At 55.0% G+C, this 22,197-nt stretch overlaps 6 protein-coding genes across 6 annotated transcripts; 4 read left to right on the top strand and 2 right to left on the bottom strand.

Annotated features, from left to right (window-relative positions):
* Window positions 1-1,067: 1,067 nt before the first annotated feature.
* Window positions 1,068-2,567, top strand: INS49_008231 (uncharacterized protein; the record flags this gene model as incomplete). Its single annotated transcript, XM_043168976.1, has 4 exons — window positions 1,068-1,109; window positions 1,198-1,656; window positions 1,715-2,097; window positions 2,177-2,567. The coding sequence occupies 4 exons, from the start codon at window positions 1,068-1,070 to the stop codon at window positions 2,565-2,567; spliced, it is 1,275 nt and encodes a 424-aa protein (XP_043026656.1).
* Window positions 2,568-3,107: 540 nt separating this feature from the next.
* On the top strand, window positions 3,108-4,100 carry INS49_008232 (uncharacterized protein; the record flags this gene model as incomplete). The annotated part of the gene is made up of 2 exons (XM_043168977.1): window positions 3,108-3,440; window positions 3,756-4,100. The coding sequence occupies 2 exons, from the start codon at window positions 3,108-3,110 to the stop codon at window positions 4,098-4,100; spliced, it is 678 nt and encodes a 225-aa protein (XP_043026657.1).
* Window positions 4,101-5,559: 1,459 nt separating this feature from the next.
* INS49_008233 (uncharacterized protein) lies at window positions 5,560-7,040 on the bottom strand (the record flags this gene model as incomplete). Its single annotated transcript, XM_043168978.1, has 3 exons — window positions 5,560-6,223; window positions 6,273-6,561; window positions 6,614-7,040. 3 exons carry the CDS (start codon window positions 7,038-7,040, stop codon window positions 5,560-5,562), a joined length of 1,380 nt encoding a protein of 459 aa, XP_043026658.1.
* Window positions 7,041-11,981: 4,941 nt separating this feature from the next.
* Window positions 11,982-15,164, top strand: INS49_008234 (uncharacterized protein; the record flags this gene model as incomplete). Its single annotated transcript, XM_043168979.1, has 1 exon — window positions 11,982-15,164. One exon carries the CDS (start codon window positions 11,982-11,984, stop codon window positions 15,162-15,164), a length of 3,183 nt encoding a protein of 1,060 aa, XP_043026659.1.
* A 360-nt stretch (window positions 15,165-15,524) lies between these two features.
* INS49_008235 (uncharacterized protein) lies at window positions 15,525-16,507 on the bottom strand (the record flags this gene model as incomplete). The annotated part of the gene is made up of 2 exons (XM_043168980.1): window positions 15,525-16,048; window positions 16,387-16,507. 2 exons carry the CDS (start codon window positions 16,505-16,507, stop codon window positions 15,525-15,527), a joined length of 645 nt encoding a protein of 214 aa, XP_043026660.1.
* A 2,497-nt stretch (window positions 16,508-19,004) lies between these two features.
* INS49_008236 (uncharacterized protein) lies at window positions 19,005-22,076 on the top strand (the record flags this gene model as incomplete). Its single annotated transcript, XM_043168981.1, has 6 exons — window positions 19,005-19,317; window positions 19,413-19,749; window positions 19,823-19,900; window positions 19,972-20,905; window positions 20,956-21,198; window positions 21,348-22,076. The coding sequence occupies 6 exons, from the start codon at window positions 19,005-19,007 to the stop codon at window positions 22,074-22,076; spliced, it is 2,634 nt and encodes an 877-aa protein (XP_043026661.1).
* Window positions 22,077-22,197: the final 121 nt, after the last annotated feature.

The following is a 22,197-nucleotide window of genomic DNA, read 5'->3' on the forward strand; positions in this document are numbered from 1 at the left end:
TTATTAATTTTTTTATTATTAAAATAAAACTTAATCTTATATTTTTATATATAATGCTCTTAATATTTAATATAAAGCTTGCAATTTATTATTTAAATATTATAAAGAGGGTGCTTTAATATATTTAGCATATATTAAATTATACCCTATAACTTTTAAAATAAATATTATTATTTTAATTTGCTATATTTAATATATATATTAATGCTTTTTATAATACTAATTTAAATAATTTAAAAGCATTTAATAAATATATATAATTCTTTAATAATAACTTAATTGCTTAATTATTAAAGTATTAATTTATTATTATAAAATTTACTTATAAGGCGAAATATATAATATATTTATTAATATTATTATATTTTTATTAAATAATTTAAGCATTAAAAAATTTAAATATTAAGCATATTAAATATTTATTTATTTTATATATTAATAATTAATTAATATTAAACCTTATTTAAAATTATAAAGTTAACGCTTAATTAAAATATATTGCTATTTATTATTACTTTATCCATAAAGGAATTAAAAAAATATATAATATTTATTATATTGCATTTAAAGATAATCTTATTAATATTTATATAAAAGCATTACCTTGCTTTACTCTTAAAAAGGCTTATATAAGATTAAGATTAAAATAAATATAAAATTTATATTATTAAAAGAGCGTTTAAATAATTAATTAAAAATAATATAAGCAGAATATATAAATGTTAAATAATATTTATATAATAATCTTAATATAAATTATGGCGAAATATTTAAATTATATTTTTAATTATTAAAATGGAATATCTTTTATTATTATTAAAATGATAATACTTACGATAAAAGGTGTGTTGAAAGGTGCGAGGGTTATATGCCTATACGCTAACGCTAGCTTATAAATAGGCTCCTTCTAAGCGTTTAATAGCAAGGAGATTTCTCTCCTTAACAACAACAATCAACTATCGTTTGCTTAATTGCTTCATCAACTTCATGCGCATCGTCCTGCTCCTCTGAGCTGACCTTCAGGATCAGAGGATAGCCATGGGCACAACGGTCCACTCCACGGCAAGATGCCTCCAGGCACCACACCTCACTACGTCTTCATTTATTTTGTCTCTTTCACAACATGGCTACAGGCTAGAGTGGGAAGCTTGCTGATCAAGACATGAATTAGTTGGTCCCGGAAACTATCGGGGCAAGGTCTTAGAGGATGACTTCATTTCCGCCGTGGGCAAGCTGGGCTGGCCAGAGCTTCCAGACAACAACATCCTCGACTCCATCAACGGACCAATGCGTGCCCAACGCTACGTCGGCCCTGACGGAAAGCGCCAGGACACCGCCCACGCGTACATCCATCCCAAGCTTGGGAGTGGAGAATTCCCAAATCTCCACGTCCTCGTCGAGACGGACGTGGAGCGTGTTATAGTTGACGATAACAAGAAGGCTGTGAGTATGGTCTTCCGACCGAGCGCTGACTTTCAGCCCGACTCCAAACAAGAGACTAGGACCGTCAACGCAAGGAAGCAGGCAGTCCTCTCCGCAGGTGCTCTTGGGACACCTCAAATCCTAGAGAGGTCTGGTGTTGGCAATTCCGAGGTTCTCTCACGCGCCGGAGTCCCGCTTGTCGCCTCTGTGCCGGGAGTGGGTGAGAAGTATTTAGTAAGTTGTATTCTTGAGGCTTTCATAGAAATCAGGTCACCAAGAAACCGTTTTCCAGGACCATCATATCATGCTCTATCCATATAAAACCAGTGTCGGCCCAGACCAGACAATGGATGGGATCCTCACAGGCCGTGTCAACGTCGCCGAGTTGATTCCCAAGAACGACCCTCTCCTGAGCTGGAATGGGGTTGACGTTCAGTGCAAGCTTCGACCATCTGATGCTGACATCGCAAGCCTGGGAACTCAGTTCCAGGCAGCATGGGACAAAGACTTCAAAAACAACCCCGATAAGCCTCTCATGATTATGTCTATTGTCAGCTGCTTCCCAGGAGATCCATCTGGCGTTCCAGCAGGACAATACATGGGTATTGCTACCTTTAGCACTCATCCATTCTCCCGAGGCCGTGTTCACATTACGGGTCCGAACTTCAATGACCCGTATGATTTCGATGCAGGATTCCTAGCGGATGAGAATAGCATCGATCAGAAGAAGCACTTTTGGATGTACAAAAAGCAGCGCGAAAATTCGCCGCATGGACAACTTCGCCGGTGAAATCGCCGCTGGCCACCCGGAATTCCCGAATGGTTCGAAGGCCGCCATTATCGACGCCCAGCCTACCTCTGGAGCCCCCCCCCCCCACGATATTGAATACACGCCAGAGGACGACCCGGCTATCAACAAATTCCTCAAGGAGCGTATCTCGACGACGTGGCACTCAATGGGCACGTGCAAGATGGCCTCTTTCGACGACGGCGGTGTGGTAGATCCCGACCTGAACGTCTACGGAGTGAAGGGCCTGAAGATCGCCGATCTGAGTATACCACCCAGCAACGTGGGCTCTAACACGTGCAGTGTGGCCATGGCCATTGGGGAAAAGGCCGCAGATATTATCATTCGAGAGCTTTAGCCTGCAGCACTTGAACCTCCAGATACGCCGAAGAGAGTAAAAGGGCAGAAGAGAGCGAAGAAGTGGCTCAAGGACATGAAGGAGCCTAGTGAAGTCCTCTGCGGCGGTCCTTGTTTCTGTTACGAGATGACACACCTTGAAATAACTGCATCCACATTGTTCCCAGGCTGGAATTCGGCACAATATTATTCTGTCGTTTACGGCGTAAAAAACCGAAGCCAATTCCGAGTCACGCTGCACGAATGTAAGATCCTAAGCTTCTTCACAGGAAGGGCGTAATTTCTGTACTCGCACAGGCGGTCAGATATCTGTCATCAGGGAACCGACCTGGCCTTCAAAAGGAACGAACACCCCGCCAGTCGTAAATGCCTTGGGCGGAAACCTTGGAAGTCAGCAAACGACAAAAGGGCGCTCCTTCAAGATCGGCAATTAGTACCGCGCCGAGTCTTCAACACAAGGTATATCAGGCTTGGCTAGCCACTCGGGCATACCCCACACCCACACTCATCATTCTCCGTCGACTATTTTCAACACCTCGCTATGCCAGTTGCCACACGAACGGAGGACCAGGGGCTCCCAGTGACATGTCAATGCGGCTACATCTCCTTCCGCACGCCCACGGCGCAGCCCCTGCGCATCGCCTGCTGCCACTGCGCCTCATGCCGCAAGCAGTCGGCGTCCGCGTTTGGCTCCTCGGCCTTTTACCCCGCGGACGCATTCATATCGAACCTGCCACAGGAGGCCAAGGACAGGTTCCAGCTGTTCACGCTCGCCGCCGACAGCGGCAACAAGAAGCACTGCTACTTCTGCCCAAAGTGCGGGGTACGGCTCTACGGCCACTCGCACAAGCCTGACGGGACGCCCTTGGGGATGGTCAGTATCAAGGCCGGCTGCGTCGAGGGCTTGGAGTGGAAGGATGTCATTCATATCTGGACGAGCAGTGCGGTGGTGCCGATTCCTGAGGGGGTGATGCAGTACGAGAAGGGACCGCCTCCTCTTTGATGGGTCCTCAAAACTTGGGGTTATTATATCAAGAAAAGATACACTAGGAGATTATGAGCCACCGGCAAAGCTATAAGAAGACCATAGCGAGCTGTGAATTGGGAAAACAAACACCATGATGCCCACTATAGGGCGGCAGTGGCTGCATACACGGATGGCCCGCAAGACGCATACTTGTATCCGAAGCGGAACGACCATCCAGCCAGATATCTCAAGGTGAAAGCAGACATCATCAAGCACAGCCTGGATGACCCGACCGCTTCCCCGATCGTCGCTGTTCTCGAACCCAGCGACGAGGGATGGAACGGTGTCCCGGAAATCACAGCCTTTTGCATCTGGTACCGCGAAAGTCCAGACGGTGAAGATGACGCCGAGAAGGACGGCCTGCCCGTCCACCTGTCCGCAACCCCGGACGGAGCCACGCTTTACAACAGCCTTGGGTTCCGTAGTGTTGGGAAGTGGAAGTGGCGCCCGGGTCAGGATCGTGACTGGGAGATCATGCGCTGGGACCCACCGAAGGATGCTCACTGATAAATTCCGAGTAAGAAGTCTAGATACAGCAGTGAGAATACTATCACCGTATTCACTTGTATGTGGAGTCTTGGCTATCTGAGTCTGATACGTGAGGTCGTGAAATGTGGAGGCCAGCAAGCTTCTCGATAGGGAAAGAGAGAGATCCGTTGTGATTACTTACTAATTGCTTGCCGTGCACTCTATCATGAAGTTCTCACATGAATAGGCTCATTTGAGCCTCACGTCGCAAGGCCTGTCAAGGCCGCATTCTCAAGAACGAGGGCAGGCACTATGAAGCCTGACGGTGCCGAATAGGGCGGTTTCATGTCGATGAGCGTGGACGCGAGCACGACTGCATCCGACAAATGCTTTGAGACTAGTCACCATGTGAATCATAGTTTGTGTCCCCTGTGCTCAAATGTGAACAACACAAGACACACCAACCAGCCGGGGAGTGCGCCTCGTTGAGACTCAGGAGAATCAAGTACTGAAGCTTGCATGCCAGATTGCTTGTGCGTGGCAGCGCGCAGTAGCTTTTATCTCGAGGACGCTCTGACCTTTGGCCTGTCGCAGGGAACGCAGGTACTCATTTTGTTTGGGAGGGAAGGGGTGTTTATTTTTGGAGGAAATGTTCTCCGATGGCGTTGGAAAACGCACACACATGTTGTTGGAAGACACGAGTGGACTACTTATTTGGATTTCTTTTCGCCCTCTCTCCATCACTTTTCCCACTCCTCTTTTCTTGGGGGAGGAGGAGGGGGGTGATAGTCTCAACTGCGGGTCTTGGCTTATAAACCCCGTTTGTGGTAATTGAACTACGGGATAAGATGTTTGTCGGAAATTGGAAAAATTCATTTAATTCTGATATGGTATCCCTCTGCGATAAATTTTGACTGCGCCTACTGCCATCAAGAAAGATCCCTTGAGCCGTCTAAAACTAGAACCACCCGTCCTGGAAAATCACCCCCGAACTAGTCGTGACTCTTTCAACGAAACAACAGAGATGTTCATCATCTGCTGCTTCTCAATCCAACAAATCGTTGTACTCCTGATGAGATGCATATGCAGAAACGTGACCCTCTTCCCCACCAGTGCTTGTCAGAACCATGGAACCGTCATCGTGAGAAAAGGGGTAAAGTAGGTTGTCGTATTCATGTCCGGACCTCGGCTCCGCCGTTGTAACACGAAAGGGGTATAGTAGCACACGGGCGCTGTGAACAAAGACAGATGCGGATGCTGTGGAGCCAGTGACAAAGAGGTACGGGTCGCCAAGTCTTCTGGACCGTTGAGCCACCGCAGCACAAGGGCTGTCGGTTGGGGATTTGGCTTGAGAAATTTGGCTGGTTGAAGATACCTAACGTGTAGGCTGGAGAATGGATGCTACCAGATCAGCTCGACTGAAATGGCACAGGTGATTAGGTATTAGCTTGCATGATGAAACTGGCGGCCGTGTGATGCACCGTGATATGGGCAGTCCTCAGAACTTGACCTTCTTGCCAGTCACCTTGTAGATGATAGGAGCAATAAGGTCCTCCTTGAAGCGTTCCCACGGGTTGCGGTTGAGCCAGTAGCTGAGCTCACGGTAGTTGTACATCTCGCCCCAGCAATCCCTGCCCCACTCGCAGCCTGCCATGTTGACGACAAAGTCGCGATCGTTCTGGTCGTAGTGAACGCGAGTGTTGTTCCCGTTCTCGGAGCACGCGCCCGGAGGAAAGCTGTTGATCTTTCTCTGCGGGGCGAAGGCCGTATGGGATCGGATCCAGGCCTGGCTTCGGTAGAGCTGCTCCAATGCATCCTGTTCTTTGTGGGCCCATTCCATGTGCTTCTGCTCATAAGCCACCGGATCCCACCAGACGTCGAGTAGCCGGTCAGTCCACTGGCCACGGCGCACAAAGAAGGAGCCAAGGTTGAACCCAGCGCAGTCCTGGGAGAGGATGAAGTTGACCGAATTGACATCCCCGTCACCGTCCGGGCTGCGCAGGTCATCGTCGAGGTAGGTGTCGTTTAGGGGATGCGTGATGTTCAGAGGGTTGTACTCGTTGATGTCGCGGTATACGTTATTTTGTAGCTGGTCGAACATGTGACTCTGGAGAGAGTACGAGGGTTCCATGATATAAGTGTTGAGATCGAGCCACCACACCCTACGGACTGGTTAGCCTAAGATCGAGGAGCTGATGAAATCGTACTTACCACTCTGCCTTTGGGTATTTCATGAATGCGTTCCTGACAAAGTCGACCTTCTCCCAGCTCTCTCGCCACTCGTGAGCGTAACGCTTCTTAGTGCTCATGTCGACGACTTCCAGCTCGTAGCCCCACCTTGCGACGTATTTCTTTTTATTGCGCATGCTGTCTCGCTCGATCGCCCACTCTCGCGCGCCTTTCCATTCCATGACACCCCCACCGACGTTGGCGGCCAGGATTATGACATATTTTTCTCCGCCACCGAGCCATGCCGTGCGGCGCCAGTGGTATATTAAAGCTGGTGTGCGTTAGCATTTAGAGCAGAGCCCATAGATTCCAGCGACACGTACGAGATTGGTAGAATATGAAGATGGCGAGGAGCAGCAGCAAGACAAAGAGTACCCGCAGCTTCGACTTTCGGCCCATGCGCCCCAGTATGTTCCTTATTCTGCCGTATAATGGCACCGACTGAGCCGGCGCCCACTTGCCCCTTTGAAGTTTCTCCTTCTCAGCGTAGTGTGTGCTTGTGTTGAACTGGGGCAGGCTGTTCGATATGCGTCGCATGTGTCGAGTGAAGAAGCCCTGGTTCTGTGTCGCGAACGACGGGTATCCGCCGTTGCCCATATTCTTGATGCGCGCAGACTCCCACACGACCTGATTTCCATTGGAGCCTGGGAAGGCGGTCGAAGGGCTGGATCGACCGCTCGTGTTGATGTCGAGACCGGGACTGCTCCATCCGCCCGCAGGGAGGGGGGATGGGCTTCGAGAGAGGGACATTTGGAGGCCTGGGGTGCCTGTGCCATGGGGAGCGAAACGATCAGCTGTCTGTCACGGGCGCAGGGAGGCGGGCGGGTGGTTGCGACCAGAAACGGGAACTGTGGTACGGGACACAGCACGTACCTGGGATCGGGGAGAGCTGGCTGGGCTTCTGCCGATGGACGCCAAGCGACCCAAGCGACGAGGCGGTTTCGCCCCCCAAGGATACCCTGAGGCCACTCGATGCGGACGAGCGTCTTCGGTGATGCGAGGGGGCCGGTCTGTCCTCAGCCGAGGAAGAGGTCGCGGATGATCTTGGGGGAGCCAGGTTGGCGGTGCAGGTAGCAGCGACCAGAGGGCAAGGCTTGCCTCCCGGTTAGCCGAAAAAGCCAAGGGGCTGAGAGGTGGGTAGGGAGGTTGGAGGTGAAGGCGTGGTGTCACGGCAAGGATGCGACGTGTTGGGCGGGCGGGCGTGGGGTTGCAATCCGTTTTGTGTCTAGCCTCAAGTGCTCGAGTCGAGTCGAGTCGAGTCGAGTCGGGTCGACGATTGATTTGAGGATGGGTGCACAGCCGGGAGGTCTCACTAGATGCACACAGGACCTCGCGGGTGCCCTATTGGGTCGGCGCGTCGAGCGAGCGAGCGAGGAGCAACCTGGTCACGACAGGTGTCTCCGTCACCGATGGGAATATCGAGCTGCAGAGCGATCGACAGAGTCGTCGCCGCGTGCCAGGGCAGAGCTGTCACTGTGACGGGTTCGGGCCCACGGGTGGTTTCTGGGTGGGGGAAGGGGGGGCCGGTAAATGTGGTGCTTTCAGGGTCTGGAGGCGATGGGACGAACGGGGACGGGCGCGCACGACTTGGTGCTGTGCTTGCTGGCGTTGGGCCGATAAATTGTCATGCAGCCCAAAGAATGTGGTTGTGTATCCTGCAGTCGCAAGAGGTGAAGGGTTTCTTAGCGCGTCTGAAAGTAGAGAGAAAAAAGTGTCGGGGGGAAGGGGAGGGCGAAGACGGTGTTGCTTTTCCCGCGCAACTGGCTGGAGGAAGAGCACATTGATGAGATGAATGCAGATTACAGATCGCAGATTACAGATTGCACAAGAGCACTGACTCGGCTGGAAGGGGAATGGCCGTGCAGCCATCGACCCATAACTTTAAATGACAGCACGCTGCGCTGCAATCTCAGGGGTCCAAGAGGTCGTCACCAAAATACATCAGACGAACAATCTGACAATCTGATGCTACCCGCAGGATGCGACGGCTACCACGTCGCCACCAGAGCACAAAGCAACAAGAACAGCTGTATGGAACGCCAGAATCATTCCAGGCCTGCAACAAGCTGCTGTCCTCGAGTCTACCCTTTTTTTTTCCCCCCATAAGCGCCTGCTTGCGCGCCCAAGGAAAGACGGTGGCGGGCAAAAAAGGGCGGCGGGACAGCTTGGTCTGGATTGAATACGGACTTCATCTCACTAATCGCAACCGAGCGTATCTCTATCCGGCCTGGCTCGGCAGGTGACCATCAGCACTACCGCATCCTCCCACACGGCAAAAGGAGAGGCATGACTGTGGGCATCGCCGCCACAACGACAGACGACCAACTCGAATGGACACAGATGGGCAATCGACTCTTACGACGTCTCGTACTCAAATGTTTTCTAGACGCACCCGACTTCCATCGCGATACCAGCGGCAGATATGTCGCCTGCGCTGCCAAGAGAGACATCCATCAGCCTTGGCAAGGGAGGCTGATTTCCAGGCGAGCCAGGCGAGACAGGCCTGGCCCTTCGACCTGAGCACCTGTCTTGTTTCTAAGTAAGACGAGCATCACGTGAGCTTCAGGTAAGTCCCGCCGACGGCGGGTTGTTGTTTCGTGCAGGCCGCTCAGGACAAGCAGTCACGAGTGCAAGGCGATGGTCCTCAAGGTAAATACTCCATATGAGCGGCACCATCTGCTAGCGTCCCCTCGCCGGCAGAAACCCAATGTGTGGAATCAAGATTGAAGCATCGACATATATCAATTAGACTGGACGACTCCAGAGCGGTTATAGGCTTAGTGGACTCAGCTACTGTTCAAGATCCGAGCTTTTCAACTCAGACTCCCCAGGAACATGTTTGCTCGTGCCGTGAGCAAGGACAGCAGGGGTTGTCATATTTGCTTTTGATCTTGTACGTGGACACTTTCGTCGACTTGAGCCGCTCTCCTGAGACCATCTTTTCCCGGGTTGTTTTAGCAAGGTCGAATCGTGATGAGCAACCAGTGTGGTAACTCTTAACTGTTGTTCAATGTCCCTCCAGACTTTATCTGATACAATACCCCCTCGCGAAGCGGAACCCACGCGCACACATCGGAATATATACGCTCTGCACTGTCTGCATGTGGCATCCACCACTCTCGCGCCAAGCAATTCAAGCTTCCGCCCGCTGGGGCTCCCTGCCGATCCCTCGCCACTTGGGGACGACCATGGCCCAAGCACCGGGGCATGGCAAGGATCTGTGTCGACAGCTGCCCAAGACTTGTTAGCTGTCAAGATGCTTTTGGTCCTACTGACCTTGTCGACCATGCACGTCAGACTCGTTGGCCTCGCTTTTTTTGCCGAGGGCGTGTACGGGACAGACCTCAGTGTGGTGGTGGTGTTCGTCCCTCAGCCCACTTACCTTCACAGTCACATTTAGTGTTGATGAAGAACCTCTTTATCAACCCTGCTCCGAATTTGTGTATTGAAATTAATGAACTTTTCATTAATTTCAATACACAATAGTCTCTCACACGGGCTTCTTCCTCCTGAACTCCTAAACTTCCGTCTTCGTGTTTTCTAGCATGTAAAAGCGCTGGCGCTGCTTGAGGCCGACGGAGCACTTGACAACGTGGACGACCTGGGAACCGGACTATACAAAATCAATATAGGTACAAAAGCAAAATACAAGATACTTGACACAGCTAGGCATCTCCCCCAAACAGCGATGAAGCAAGCCTCCCAATTTCTCACCACCCCCGCGCCCGGCCCCTCCACTGAAGAATGATAGACTTGCACTTGTCCACGTTTTCGAAGCCCCTTAACACACGTGCAGAAGTTCCCATGATCCGCGAGTCTAATACTACCTTCTGCAACAAACGTGGTAGTGGATTTGTGCCTGCGGACCAAAGCGGACCCGGGCTAGGGGTCAGTGGACGGAGCCCAGCTCACCCGAGCTTAAGCGCCTCGATAGACGCGGGGCCAGCATTTCATTCAGACTTCCTCAGCTTGAGGCCCGTCGTCCCCATATTATGGGCCAAACGAGAGCCCCACTCTGTGGTTTGATCGATCTGACCAGCTCGTGGCCTGCCATGCGGAGAAGAAGGTGCGCACACGACCTTGAGCATGCCACGTCCGGAGTCGACCACGCTCACGCTCGCTTTGCCTGGGTGCTACCCACCGAGAAGAACACTTTGAGACGGCTCCCTACCCGCCCCTACATACACTATTGGCGTCCCGAACTGGCGGGCCTCTGAATCGGGTGGTGCAGCTAGTTGGAGCCCTCCCCACGGCATGAGGTGGCCCAGGACCAAGGGACCAAGTGGCTTTGGTGAAATGTTGCCGCGATGGAGAGGCCCACATGTCGCTCGACAACGGCGTGTTGTGGACACGGCTGACCTCACTGGTCATTGGCCAAGGAAAAGTCAATTCGACAATATTGTAGACGCCTCATCAGACCTTTCAGCTGTACATCTAGAGCTTTGTCTCGGGCCTGCTGGAGTCGAGAACACGCTGCTGGGCGTGTGGCCCCGTGGGCGGCGGGGACGGGAGCAGCGCCGAGCCGAGATGCGAACTGGATTGCCGACAGCAGAGGCTCGACAGAAAGACATGCATGTATCAACTGTCGCATCCTTGACGCGAAGCTGCAAGGTTGGACGGCTCGCACCCTTGTTGACACGCTCGAGACACGGTGGTGGTGGTCGCCCTGTCTGCATGTGCAGACACGCAATTTCACCATCACGACGTTGACACCAAAGCAGGATGAACCTGGAGCAATATGCAGGGGCCCATCTGCAGGGGAGGGGCTGCGCGCCAGATGGTCGTCCCGGGCCAGACCGATTGGCGACCGAGGGCGCTTCTCCAGAGGGCCCTGCGCAGCGCCTGGCCAATCATCTTACACCCCAAGACTTTTAGTGGGGCCAGGACTCTTGACTCCAGCGCTTACAGCAGCAAAAACTCCAGACTCCACACGAACAAGCAGCGCAGTCAAAGTCTCGAAGGAGGGCCCGAGATCCATTAAGCGCCGTCATGAGCAGGCGAGCCCTGTCTTGGGCTGCTGCAGGTAGACTGGCGAGATTTCATCGCATGCCTGTCCGCGCCAGTCAGGCCAGTCAGATCTGCTTCGTGGTCAAACATGCGGACCGGGGCTCTTGCAGTCGCGCAGTCTCGCAATCCACCAGTCAAGATGTTAGCGGGGCAGGGCACCGAACTGCTGCTCCCTCGCCACCCACTCCTCGTGCCATGACGGGGATGCTCATCCGATCGTGCTGGGAATTTCATCTTTCTGACTTCTCTTTGTTCTCAGTCTTTGTTCTTCCGATCCAAGTCATTGTGCGTTGCTCCCGTGTCATGGTCTTCTCATTGTTCTGACCAACACGCGTTGCTGTTGCCATTGTTCTCCTTCCACCGTCCCATTCTTCACACCACCCGCCCTGACACGCTCCTCAGCTCAGTCAACACCACACACCACACACAAGACCCCTTCCAAACACCTATCTAATTGGTTTAATTCCTCGAGTACCTTTCCTTCCCTCGGGCTCGGCCTGAAACCTTTCTCTGTCCGCTACATCTCGTCTCGCATTTTTTTCCTACTCCAGATCGCCTGGCACCATACCCTTCATCTGCCCATATTTCAACAACATACTCAAGGATATTGATCTCTCGACGAGACGTCCTTTTCTATTCACACAGTAAATTCGGACACACACTCACTACACTACCACTCCTGAGATGGAGGACCTCAGATCCATGCATATTGGCATGGCTACCACACAACCTCGGCATGGGAACCAACGGGATGAATGGGAGGAATGGACAGACGATGAACCTTCCACGCCCAAAGGAGATGACTCTTTCACCCAATTGGCAGCATCCGGCTCTTCCCCTTCATCGAAAACAACTAGCCACACGGCACCGCGATTGTCAAAACCGAGGCAGTCGACCTTGAGAATCCAAAGACTCAAGTCCCGCAAGCGACAAAAAGACCAGAATGCCAAGGCAGGCATCAGGCTGGTCACGGACATGACAAGGTTCCGGAAAGGACCCCATCATGTTGCCCAGCTCGTGAAGCCTGTGCCTGGCCCTCACTCCAGTCATGCGGCGACAGGCAAGTTTGCTGATGCGAGCGCCTTGAGGGCTCTGGAAGGATCGCCCAACTCAGCGTCGGTCGGGAACTGGGCGTGGCTCAGGAACAGCCCATCTGCCAAATCAGTCTCATCGTTTACCCAGGCTACCACCCCTGACAGCAGCAAGATAGTCATTGGCATATCTCTGCCCGAGGATGACGCCGCCGGAAAGGACATCAGTCCCCAGACCGCCGTCGTCGCCACTCCCTTTGACAGACTGCCTCTGAACAAGCCCTCGACGAACCCCTTCTACAACCAGCAAGCCAAGTCGGCCTGGTCTCCCGACACCGAGGATAGTCTTTCCCCGGCACGACATCTACGTTCCATGTCAAGCGTGTATTCGCAGGCCACCGGTGTCACGCCAGGCCAGGCCGGCGTGCCCCCAGTACCAGCATTGCCGTCCTCTCTGAAGAACCCAGTCAAGGCCAGACTGTCGAGGAATGATCTCGATGAAGAAGACGATAACTACACCCCAGTGACCTTATTTGAGGAGGACGGCAACAAGACCCCAGCTTCCGCTGCCTCAAAGATCTCCCCGGCACCAACCAGCGCACGGTCTGGCTGGTGGGACCATCTTACTACGCCCTTCCGTGAACGCTTCAGCCCAACATCAAAATCCGACAAGGAGACTCAAAGTCCGGCTGGAGACGAATGGTGGAAAGGCCAAGATGAGAAGAAGACGATCGGGGCTGCTCATATTGAGAATCATCCTGCCTCGAGCTCGTCGGCATCTTCTGCGACGTTGCGACCGCATCCATCGCCGGTTCCCATCATCCGCGTCCCCACTCCGACGATAGCATCGTCATCGTCGTCTGGCGCGTCGACTCGTGCCCCCAGCCATGAAGGAGAGACCCGATCCGAAAAGGCTCTGGTCATGATGGAAGAGGAGGGCTCACCGACAGAGCTGCCACCACCCTACGAGCGAACACCGTCCACCAAGCAGTCCCAGCCTGTCAGATTCCGCGCCGTGTTTCCTCCCGGACATGAGCTAACCAACGCCTACCCACCATCGCCGCAGTCCGGCAGCCCCGGCCTTGACGGGACGATGACCTCACAGGGAGGCATCAAGCTCACCGACGTGCCACTGACGCCGGCAGTCGCCACAGACCCTGCGTTGCCCGACAGGGCAGCAGGCACCTATGTGACTGGCGACCACTTCCTCGCCAACTACGGCAGCGACCCTGCCGCAAAGATCGAGCGGACGAGGCGCAGGCATGAGAAGGAGGATTACGTCGCCCACAAGGCCGGAGGGTTCTGGAGGGGCCGTGGGTGCATCCCTGAGAACGGGTGCTATGGACGCTCGGGTCGCGAGGGCCGCCAGCGTAGGAGGATCTGGATCGGCGCCATCTGCCTCGCGTTCCTACTGCTGACCACCCTCGGCGTCGTACTGGGCGTCGTGCTCTCACGCCGGGTGGCTCGTCCCGCGGCCGGCGGCAACACGACCACCGGTGGCTCCACCGGCGGCTCCGAGATCGACACCGTCTGGCTCAACCTGACCGGTTTCCCACCCATCCCCACCGGCCTGTCGACGATTGTGGCCCCGGACAACTCGCAGATTGTCAACGGGTGCGCCGCGCCCTCGACCCTGTGGAGCTGCTCGCTGCCTCCTGAGCAGCATGCTGCGAATGAGCCTCACGATGCCGACCAGCCTGGATTCATCTTCCAGATCCAATACGACAACAACACCCGCCAGTTGTGGAACATTCCCAACGGGACGCCCCCGACACCAACCCAGCCCACTGGCTCTACTACCTCCGGTGCGAGTGCTTCCAGCTCTGGCTCAGCCACCAGTACCGGGACCAGTGCCAGCGCCAGCGCCAGCGCCGCCAACAGCATACAGGGGGGCGATCTTGGCAGCCCCAGCGCGAACAACCTGGACAAACGCGCAACGACCCTGTACGATATCGGCATCGCGCCAAACCCAGACCCCCCATCCTTCCAGGAGATGTGGTTCCTGGGAAACACGACGGACGGCATCGTCTCGGACGACAAGGCTGGCGAGCCCACGCCCTTCTACATCAGCTTCTTCACCAACACGAGCGGGTCCGCGGGGCCGAACATGCTGACGACCCCCAACGGCGCCGGGGCCGGGGCCGAGACAGAAAGGCGCGGGATAGGCAACGGCATCGGCTCGGGCACGGACAGCTCGGGCAGCCTGTCGGACCTCCTGCCGGCCCCTCAGCTCAACGCAGACGGCACGGGGGCCCCCGCGCAGCTGCGGCCCTTCCCCTTCCAGCAGCCGCTGCGTCTTTTCGACCGCGGCCTCCCGACCGAGCACTACGGCTTCTACTCCCACTTCAACAAGACCATCTACGTGACCTCCATGGATGGCAACGAGACGGGCGGCCCCGTGGCGGCAGACGCTGGCGGCGGGTCGCGCGAGGGGAGCGCCAAGTTCCTCGCGTCGTGGACGCAGACGCGCTTCGTCGTCAAGATCTGGACGCGCAAGGGGGACTCGGCCGGGGGCGCCGCCAGGCTGATGGGCGGGTCGGGCCGCCCGGCGGGCGACGTCGACGACCTCGCCGCCATGCCCGGCACGTTCCCCTACCCCGTGACCGTGGGCGAGGACACGCACGGCGGCAGCGTCGATCTCAAGGCCACCTTCGCGTACGGCGTCGAGCCCGACAGGCACGTCAACACGACCGACGCCACGCTGTTCACCAACGACGTCGGCTTCGGCGGGGCCGCCGTCAACCCGCGGCTGCCGGACGGAGACCTGAGCTGGGGAGGCGTGGACGGCGGCAGGGGGGGATGCCGATGTGAGTGGGTCAATTGGGTGGATGCTTGAGATGGTTCCGAGATATTAAATATATATATTTTTTTAATTCACATTTATTGAAAACAACGCTTGCATATGTACCTTCGCTGTGACAATGACCGGCTGATGTAACCCTGGGTTCCCTGGCCCCGATCTGATCAAGCCGGTCTTGGATGGAGAGAGTCAACCACTGAGATATCCGGTGAAGTGGTTTGGGTAACCTAATTCGGGCCCTTCATCTGGATCCAGCCCATCGGATCGAAGAACTCCTGGGTATCCTGCAATCAATGATACCCCTCACTCCGGTCGGCCCAGCTCTTCTTCGCCATCTCTCCGTCTCGCAGCACGCAGGGAGGCCATGCCTCTGAAAGCCCTGTCCAAAATTGCAACCTACATATCCGGCAAGTAGGGATACGGGGAGCTCCCTCCACTCGTAGCCAGGCACTGAGGCGAGCCTCCCAGAGAGGACCCAGCGCCTGAGCTGGCGAAGGGAGAAGACTCGCTCACGTAGTACGACGGAAATGTGTCCAGCGAGCCGTCGATGCTCAAGTTCATTGCGTCAAATTGGTCCATGCCGAGTCCGTGGTCTTGATACTGGAGGTTGCTGTGTAAGTACTGCGGCATATACGAGAGTTGCAGCGCCGGGGCCTGGGCCTGGGCCTGGCTGTAGGCCGAGGCGGCAGCAGCCGCTGCGGCCGCTGCGGAGAGTTGAGCGCGGATGGCTTCGTTCTCGTCCCGTAGCACCTGCCGTGCGCTCTCGGCGTGGGAGATCTTGTCTCGGATGCCAGCGATGTCCGCCTCGAGCTGCTCGACGTACTTGGCCTTGCGCTGGCGGTGCGCCACTTGTGCTTTTCGAACCTGGATTCTCCGCTTGTCCTTTGACGCCTGCCCCGGCTCCTGGGCCTGCCCCGGTACTGAGAGTGGATGTGTTAGCTCGGGTTGGTTGACTATATGAACCTTGTTTACGAAGAACAGCGGCGTGGTAAAGTGGCTTGATGTAGCAGCAGGTACCCAAGACATATCCCAGGGCGCAAGTAAGTCCCATGCATGTTCCCAAGCTCCATGTCCTGGCGCCGACTGTGGGCCGTTCCCAGCGTAGCGTTGACAAATCTTGGTCACCAAATCAAGACAATGTGTCACGCTGCAGGTTTCCCAGATTCTTGGCCCAGCCCGGCTGGTTACAGCAGGGCAAAAGCCTTGGAATTATAAGAAGAGCAACAGTAGCACCTATGAACAAGAAAATTCCACACACCTTTACTGTTCGACTGGCTGGGGTCGCTTTGAACGAAAGTGAGCTCCCGGGCTGTCGACTCGTCCTTCGTTTTCCTCCAAAAGGACGTGAAGGATGGCCGGTCTTCAGAATGCGCCTCCATTGTTCACAACTGTCTGCTTGGCAAGTGAGGATGATATTCAGAGTCGACGGGGGATGGGGTATCTTGATCTGCTCTGGGCAGGACGACACGCAACGGCCAGACCGCCATCCTCATATACGCCGGCCTTCACCCTCGTTGCTCGCCCAGCATTGGTGCTCCAGCAAGCTGAATAAGATCTGGGCAGCCCCGTGGCGACGACATCCTTGCAGCGAAGCAGACCTCTGCGCCCGTCACAGGCGGAGAAAGCAGCTTCGCCATGCATGAGGTGGTGGTGAAGTTGGGTGGATGTTCAACAAAGTGTCACCTCCTGCCTGGATCCCATGGTGGTTATACTGTATTGGGACAGCGACCAGGACAAAAGAAGTAATCAGGTTATTCAGCAGTGCGTGAGCGTGCAACAATGTGCGCGGCCAATCACCGCAGGGGCGCGCAGGTGCGGCCGCCTTTGCGGAGTGCTCCGATGAGCGGGCCCTCCATGTCCGGTGACACGCATGACCAATTGGCATAGTCTGAGGACTTGAATGCCGAGAGAGGGAAAGCCAAGAGGTGTCAGTTCAAGACTTCCTGGGAGAGTTTCTGGGCACTACATCAGACACCCTCTGAGCATTTGAAAGGCTGATTCTTGCCCGGGACGTGACCGTGTGCTGGTTCGGCGTTGAGGCCCCGACTTGTCCGACGATCCAGGGCCGGAGCGGCGCTCGCTCGGCCCCGAGGTGGAGGCGAGACGGTGACGATGGGCGCTGGACAGGGTGAGTGCAACAGACAACAAGCTTCGGGAGCGAAACAGTCGGGTTTGCGCCAAGCCTTGGTCGGTCCAGATAGACAGGGGGAGGCGGTGAGAGGCGGAGGGGGGTAAGACGGACAAAAAACCGACCGACATGGGCTGCATTTGCCGGCGTGGACACGCGTGTACAAGCGAGGGAAGAAACAAGAGTGCACTCGGCTGTGCGTCCCGTGAAATTTCTCTTGGCCAGGCAAGCTGGAACCACGCGGCTGGGCTCTCTATGCAGAAAACGCCTCTCAAGATGCATGGCCTAGGGGGATGCACATGCGGCCCCATCGCCAGTGCTGGCTGCTGGTACTTGTGCAGGCATCAAGGAGCGTGGCAATTTCCTATACAGGAGGGTAGGCAGGGTAGGATGGGATGGGATAGGATGGCATGGAATGTGATATGATGAGACGGAATGGGATGCTGGTTGTTGGTGTTGGGCTTGACAGGCAGAGAGACAGTTCTGGACGTAGAGATGAGCGCGTCATCCATGGCAACCTGGGAAGAGAGAGGATGGGTGAAGCATGGCTGAGAGCTGTCAGGATTCGGCCCCGGGCCCAGGCCCAGTCAGCGGCTGCGATGTGTCCTCAAGACCACCGCATGGCGTGCCTCGAAGGGGTGGGCAACCATGCTACTGCTGATGGGTGCTGCTGTTGTGGCTGCGAGTCTGCTTCATGTCTGTCAAGCCATGTGGTTTGTTGGACGCACAGATTGATAACGGGCGAGGTGACGGCTGTTGCACTTGCGTGGTAGTCTGGACCGTAGCGCAGTGTGGACGTGAGTTACTGTGGAAGGCTAGAGAACCTTGGAGCCTTAGGCCAGTCCGCCAGATCTCTAGCTGCATTATTAATCAAGGTTGCAGGTACATGAGGGTGGGTGGTTGAGGGCGCTTCCAGGAGGTATACAGCACCCCGACCTGGACCTGCCGATCATCTGAGTCGCTTTCGGATTGTAGCGGTGCTGTCCACCGTCGAATCCCGTTCCCCCATGCCCACGGACCTGGTAACAAGGATGAGGCAACCAAACTAGACTGTTTGACTGCGTGTGTGTACGAGCCGTGCACGAGCGAGGGAAAGGGACCTCTGCAACGCACCCAGCACCCTGCGTGCAGCGGGTACCGGAGAATACCCAGCAGAGGCCCAAGGCAGGCCGCCGCGGGACGCATACCGTCACAATCCCGCCCGTGCAGACACAGCATACACGCGCTCCCGCTTGCTCGCTCGCTCACAAGCTCCGTCTCGCAGCTGAAAGGGATGGGGTCATACATAGTACAGTACATACATATCTGACTTGGACCTGACCTGACTTGACTCTTCATCTGTTCCCCACCGTCGATTACCATTGATCGATTCGCACCCGTTCTTGGACTTCCCATGGCCCCTCGCCCGCCGTTTTTCTTCGCCTCACCAACCCGACAACTGCAGATTAGATCATCACCGACCTGTTCCAGCTCGCCGGCCCCTCAACGTCCGCACTCCCCCGCCCTATTAGTCGTCACTCCGTCATTCCCACTAGCTGGCTTCCCCAGACGGGGCCCCTACCGAACACCGACAGTACAAACCAAGGCCGCCTGGTATCCACGCCGCTCTGCCCCCGTGGCCACCCGGGCCTGACTAAACACCACCCATCCATCGCATTTGCCACTGCCATTCTCCGGACGCGACCCGACGCTGCGGCACACCCGTCCTGTCCTCGCAAGCCCACGGGCCGATCCGTGGCACCGTCGCCATGTCCACGTCGCCAGACACGGACACGGCCATGAATGGCATCGAGGAGGCAGAGGACACCCTCACCGTCCAGGTGGAATCCAGTGGCCCACCGGCAACAGGCGCCCCGGCCCCCCATCCCCCAAACAATGCCGACGTACCAAAGCCCAAGCGCCTGGCATGTATGATATGTAGGAAGAGGAAGCTCAGATGCGACGGCAACCGTCCACGCTGTAGCACATGTACGAGGCTGGGCCATGACTGTGCCTACGATGAGGTCCGGCGGAAAAGCGGCCCTAAGCGTGGATATGTCAAGGCCTTGGAGGAGCGACTGAGTGCGTCTACTCCCGCTCCCGCCCCCATCGCTCTACTTGTGAATAACGAGGTGACTCTTGGGGGAAACTATCGCTGACACGAGTTGAGACTCCAGAGCAAGTCGAGACTCTGCTGAAGACGCAGGATCCACCCGCTGCCCCCAAGCCAGTTGTGCAAGTTGCGCCCCCCGTCACAGTCAATTCCGACCCCAAGATCAACGACAGCCTCTCCACGCCTGTGAACCTCACAGTCAACGACCCTTCTATCAGCCTTGCCGCTGGCGCCGACATAGACCAGTGGAATTTCCACGGGGACAGCTCGCCCCAACCTCCACAGCCCGCCGGTGACACCTTCGACTTCAATGCCATACCGATGCAAAACAGCTTCACGTGGGAGATGATAGGCTTGGGTTTGGAAGAGCCACTACCTCCTCAGGAGTCCATCGACGAATTGTAAGATCGGCCCTCTGCTCCCGCGAGGCCTTCACCTTGGCAGAAGGCAGGACTAACCCGTAACGATGTGCAGCCATCAGATATACTTTGAGAAAGTCCACCCTTCTATGCCCATGATACACAAGTATCGTTACCTCGCAGCTATGAACCTGTGAGTTCCACCCCCTGTTCGGTTGTGGAATTATTATTTTTTGTAGTAAATCGGGCTAATGTGGTGTACAGAGCGCCAAACCAACGCCCACCGGTGTGTCTCAGATATGCGATATGGACGCTCGCTTGTTCGGTAGCAGATAAATTTGCCGATCTGAGAGACCTGTTCTACCAGCGGGCCCGCAAGTATGTCGAGGCCGACTATGTCAAAGGGTTTGGTGAACACCTGATTTCGGTCGCCCATGCGCAAACCCACGTCTTGCTCGCCGAGTATGAGTTCAAGATGATGTACTTCCCTAGAGCCTGGATGAGTACCGGTTCTGCAGTTCGGCTCTGTCAGATGATGGGACTGCATCGCCTGGATGGCGCTGGGTTGGACGTGAAGCAATGCATTCCCCCACCCCGGGATTGGACCGAGAGGGAGGAAAGACGGCGGACCTTCTGGATGGCGTTCACTGAAGATAGATACGCCAGTATCGGTACGGGGTGGCCCATGACCATCGATGAGAAGGATATCATGAGCAACATGCCTGCTTCAGACGACTCTTACAACATGAGCCGGCCGGAGCAAACACAAACACTCGCAGATTCCATGACCCCCGCCGGAGCCGGTAGCATTTCCACCATGGGCGGTGTCGTCCTCATGGCATGCTTATTCGGCCGCAACCTCCTCCATCTCCACCGTCCGGATGTCGATGACCGAGACCACGACTTGAATGGCGAATTCTGGAAACGACATAGAAACCTGGACAACATTCTCCTGAATACGTCTCTCTGTCTCCCAGCTCACCTCAAACTGCCCGCGGGTTTGACGAACCCAAACGTTATCTTCACGAACATGTGCATACACACATCCACTATCTGCCTCCACCAAGCCGCCATCTTCAAGGCGGATAAGAACAGACTCCCAGCCTCGGTGAGTGCCGAGAGCAAGGTCCGCTGTATCACTGCAGCAAATGAGATTGCGAGTACCATGAGGACGATCTCACATATAGACCTCTCAACGGTGAGTGTTCCATACGGCAAAATCTCAGCCGCCATGCTAAACATTGCTAGGTCAACCCCTTCACCTCCTTCTGCCTTTACGTTGCTGCACGAGTCTTTGTGCAGTACTTGAAAAGTCGGCCTGACGACAGTCAGACTGTCGACTCACTGCGCTTCCTCCTTGCAGCAATGGGAGCGCTGAAGAGGCGGAACCCCTTGACCGAGTCCTTCCTTGTCCAGCTTGATGTCGACTTGGAAGCCCTCGGTGCGCGCATACCCAAGCTGAGAGCAGCCTTCCCACGGAGCACATTAGGCGTGAGTCTGGAACCCTCATCCAGTATTAGGAAATGTAGATTGACAGCATCATCCTCCTTTAGCAAGACGGAGGCTATCCTTGGCCGGGTCAAACACCACCAGGTGCTAAATGCGACGATGGGGTTGATAACCACGGGATATTTGCGCAGAGTGGTTGCCATTACATGAAGTCCAGCGATACCAGCGGTGACCCGGTGGGCGTTCCCGAGATCGTTGATCCCGAACCGAGCCGTTCCAGCAATCAGGCAAATGCCTCGAGTATGCCCGGAGCGAGCGGTCGATGGCCAAACACGGGCGCTATGGCGTACATGGACCGGTTGCGATCTGGCAACGCCCCAACTTTCGGATCTGGGATGCTTCGAGGTTTCGGTAACGAAGCAAATTCTGGCGATATGTCGGCATCGCCAGACGCAGGGCTCGCATCTGACAGGCCAACGCCAAACTCGAGCACATCTGCATCCGAACGAAACAACGGCGGCAGCAACAGCTTCACGGCAGGAAATAGCAGCCGATCGGGAAGGAACTCGTTCGAAGCCAGCCCGGCATCATCCACCAACATCATCAACAACAACGGCAATAACAACTCGCAGGTGCAACGAGACCAGCTACAGAGCGGGAACATCGATGCGTTTTTCCAAAATCTGCCTGGAAGCGATTTCGCTACCGGGCTCACGCCGAATCAGCAGTTCACGATGCCAGAGACTCCAGGGAAGACACCAGGGGGCGGCACTGCCGGCTCAAATACGGGTGACTTCAACTGGGAACAGTTCACTTCCGGCACAACGGGGATGACGCCTGTCTCCGAAGGCGTTTTGAGGACAATGCTACAAATGGGACCTATGGAGACAATGGACATGGGATGGGATGCACAGCCCTGACCGGGCTGGACATTTGGTGTTAATGAGGAGTTGGGGAAGTCTGCGCGAGTCTACGGCTTGAAACTGCGCGTCAGGGTGGATCTGATGACAGTGGCATCTGGCACAAGCATATGAAAGGCGG

The sequence above is a fragment of the Diaporthe citri genome, assembly GCF_014595645.1.
Source record: "Diaporthe citri strain NFHF-8-4 chromosome Unknown scaffold_3, whole genome shotgun sequence".
NCBI lineage: Eukaryota > Fungi > Ascomycota > Sordariomycetes > Diaporthales > Diaporthaceae > Diaporthe > Diaporthe citri.